This window comes from Lycium barbarum, chromosome 11 (assembly GCF_019175385.1).
Source record: "Lycium barbarum isolate Lr01 chromosome 11, ASM1917538v2, whole genome shotgun sequence".
NCBI lineage: Eukaryota > Viridiplantae > Streptophyta > Magnoliopsida > Solanales > Solanaceae > Lycium > Lycium barbarum.
In genome coordinates, this window is record NC_083347.1 from 9,316,034 (window position 1) to 9,319,395 (window position 3,362).

At 35.6% G+C, this 3,362-nt stretch overlaps 1 protein-coding gene across 1 annotated transcript; it reads left to right on the forward strand.

Annotated features, from left to right (window-relative positions):
* The first annotated feature begins 380 nt into the window (after positions 1-380).
* LOC132618457 (probable glutathione S-transferase) lies at positions 381-2,277 on the forward strand. Its single transcript, XM_060333506.1, has 2 exons — positions 381-771; positions 1,703-2,277. Exons 1-2 carry the CDS (start codon positions 454-456, stop codon positions 2,045-2,047), a joined length of 663 nt encoding a protein of 220 aa, XP_060189489.1. The 5' UTR covers positions 381-453; the 3' UTR covers positions 2,048-2,277.
* The last annotated feature ends 1,085 nt before the right edge of the window (positions 2,278-3,362 follow it).

Genomic DNA, 3,362 nt, shown 5'->3' on the forward strand with positions numbered 1-3,362 from the left:
AGAAATTTCTACACAACTAGATTATTTTAAGGACTTTCCATGCAATTCCATAAGGTTCTAAGATCTTCCATGAGAAATCTCCACATTTCTCTAGAACCTTCTCACATAAGCTAGTCTCCTCTCCATGTAAGCATCCACGTAAGCTTCCTACATGGCAAAAATAGTCCCACGTGGTGCTTAGGTGGCATGATGAAGTGGCGGGTCATCACAGTGAAGTCTAATATACGACCATGTGACGAATGCGATGACATGTATGTATGTACTCCACAGAAAAATCTCGAATATTACCTATTTTAAGGGATTAAAAAGGTTTAAAAAGATGTGTATGGGCCACAGCAAAATGTGAAAATTAAAGGCATTCCAGTTCTATATATAGGCCTGTGAACTACCATCCATCAATATTAGCAATTGCAAAAAATTCATCTTTCTTCTATCTTCTTCATACAAACAAAAATGGCTAACGACGAGGTAATATTGTTGGATTTCTGGCCTAGCATGTTTGGTATGAGGCTAAGGATTGCATTAGCTGAAAAAGAGATAAAATACGAGTATAAAGAAGAGGATTTGAGGAACAAAAGCCCTTTGCTTTTACAGATGAATCCTATCCACAAGAAAATCCCAGTTTTGATTCACAATGGAAAACCCATCTGTGAGTCTCTTATTGGAGTTGAGTATATTGACGAAGTGTGGAAGGATAAAGCCCCTTTGCTCTCTTCTGATCCTTATGAGAGAGCACAAGCTAGATTCTGGGCTGACTACATTGACAAAAAGGTAAATTCATAGCCTTTCTTTTTCTCTTTTCTATGAACTAATTAGGATTATTTAACCACTTTGAGTTACTTTGGAATTAAAGCATTGCTGTTTTGTGTTGTATTATAGGAGTGAAATGGTGTTTTCTTATAGTCGTGGTTAATTGTGACCTAATGAGTTAGCTTTTGGAGGTTAGATTAAGTGAACTTTCCTTTTGTTAACATATTATCATGGTTGTGCTCATTTTGATTTTTTTGTATACTCAATGTTGTTTACACTTTAGATGTTCAGTCTTGAGTGTGTGGGTTGTTAGAATTTCACATTAGATGGAATATTTTCTCGATATATAGTCTTGGTTAATCTTACTTTAGAAGCTGTATTTATTAAGAAAATGGACTTTGGCCTGAAACTCAATCTCAGAAGTTAGCTCATGATCAATAGGGGAATTCAAAACCTTCGGGAACTAGACACTTGGAGTGTGGATAATATAGACAGAGGCAGATCCATGATTTAAATTATATGGGGTCAACCTTTTAAGATTTTTAGTTTGAACCCGTTGTATTTTAAAAGCTATGGATTCGTGTTACTATTTATTAAAATTTTAATAATTTTTAAACATATATTTATGCTCCGTGTCGAAAATTAGGGGTTTAACCCCACCTTTCATGCCACATCCGCCACTGAATAATATAGATGTAGGCTAGGTATAGAGTAAATCATGTATTAGGATGAGTTTGACTCAACTTAAAAAACTAGCTCACGAGATGAGGATTGTCCTCGATCACATAAAGAGACCAATTTACCATTCATACACTAATGTGGAAACTCAACAAGATTTCCCTAGAGTCCAATGTCCATTTTCTTAACATGAACCGCCTAGGACTTTTATCTTAATTAGTTTTATGACAAGAAGTGATAACCCTTTTTTTCCTGTGTTTGTTGAAATTTTCAGATTTATGAGACTGCGAGGAAGATATATACAACAAAAGGAGAAGAGCAGGAGGCAGGTAAGAAAGATTTCATAGAAATCCTTAAAGTGCTGGAGGGAGTTCTAGGAGACAAGCCTTACTTTGGAGGGGATAGCTTTGGTTTTGTGGATATTGCACTCATTGGGTTCTATAGTTGGTTTTATGCTTATGAGACTTATGGTAACTTCAGCATAGAGGCTGAGTGCCCAAAGTCTGTGGCTTGGGCCAAGAGGTGCATGCAGAGGGACAGTGTGGCTAAGGCTTTGCCTGACCAACATAAGGTCTATGAGTTTGTGAAAGTGCTAAGGCAGAAGATTGGAATTGAATAAACATAAGCTTATACAATTATGCATCATAATGTATTGAAAAAAGGCACTTTGTTGTCCTTCTTGAGTTGTTGTTTTGAAATGTTTTGTTTGTTTGGTCAGTGTAAGTCGGTTCTTGTTTTACTTGTAATAAAGGACTCTTAGGTCTGTCTTGTTGCGTGTTGGCTTTTGTAATGAGAAGTAATCACTTTTCCATGGGCATCATCTATAGTAATGGAATTACCCTCTCCGTCCATATTTACTTGTCCACAGAGGCGGACCCAGGATTTTGAGTTCGGGGGTGCTGGACCTAGGAATTTTGAGTTCGGGGGTGCTCTATTAACTATTTATATCTGTTTCCTTTATATTTTCTATACAATTATACACTCCGTGATTAAGTTTAATGGGTGCCGGAGCACCCAAACTTTACACATGGGTCCGCCCCTGCTTGTCCATATTTAACTTGACACACTCCTTAAGAAGCAATAATTAAAATGGTAATTTTACTATAACACCGCTAATTATTACAAGTCACCTCACTCAATGGGAAATGAATTGGAAATGATTACTACTTAATAATGCTGGTAAGAAAGAGAAAAACGGTAAATTATATATATTGATTTTTCATACTAGATAAGTAAAGTGGATAAGTAAAAATGGCGGAGGGAGTATTTCACTATTTCTTGATTCTTGTTTGTTCTGTTTTTAATTGTTTTGAAGAGCAGGGGCTAATCTCACCCTTTATCTTGTTTCAATTCTGCATCCCATTTTGTGATCAAGTTAAACCTGGTTCACTTTTATAATGGGGGCAATGTATCTAGCAGTCCAAAAGAATTTACTCTCGTGGGTTCATTGAACTTATTACATATGGCTCGAATTATGTTAATAGGGCAGTTAAGTGTATGAAGCATTTCCGTGTTTACGCAGGATTTGATAAAAAAAATGTATCCAAAAAAAATGTAATATAGATAGTCTATCTTAACGCAAACATCATATTGTCCTCAATAGGGACTATAATGTTCCAAGTCAAAGAAAAGGGATAATTTAAATTTAAGCCCAAATTGAAGGACTGTTTTAGAACTTTTCTCAATGTTAGTCAAACTTCAATTTGTTTGATTCTTGTAAAGGTAAAATTGATTACAGAAAATCATGGTTTAGGTTTTGTCGGAAAAAGGAGTGATATACATAATTGGTATCTGAATTGCACGAGTATCATATGCGATGCATCTAATTATAACATAGAGTACTTCCTTCTTTTTCAAATAAGTATCATTTTAGCTCATTTTGCGCTTATTAAAAAAAATTAGTAAGCAGTGCCTGTCGAAGGGCAAGGCAGCCA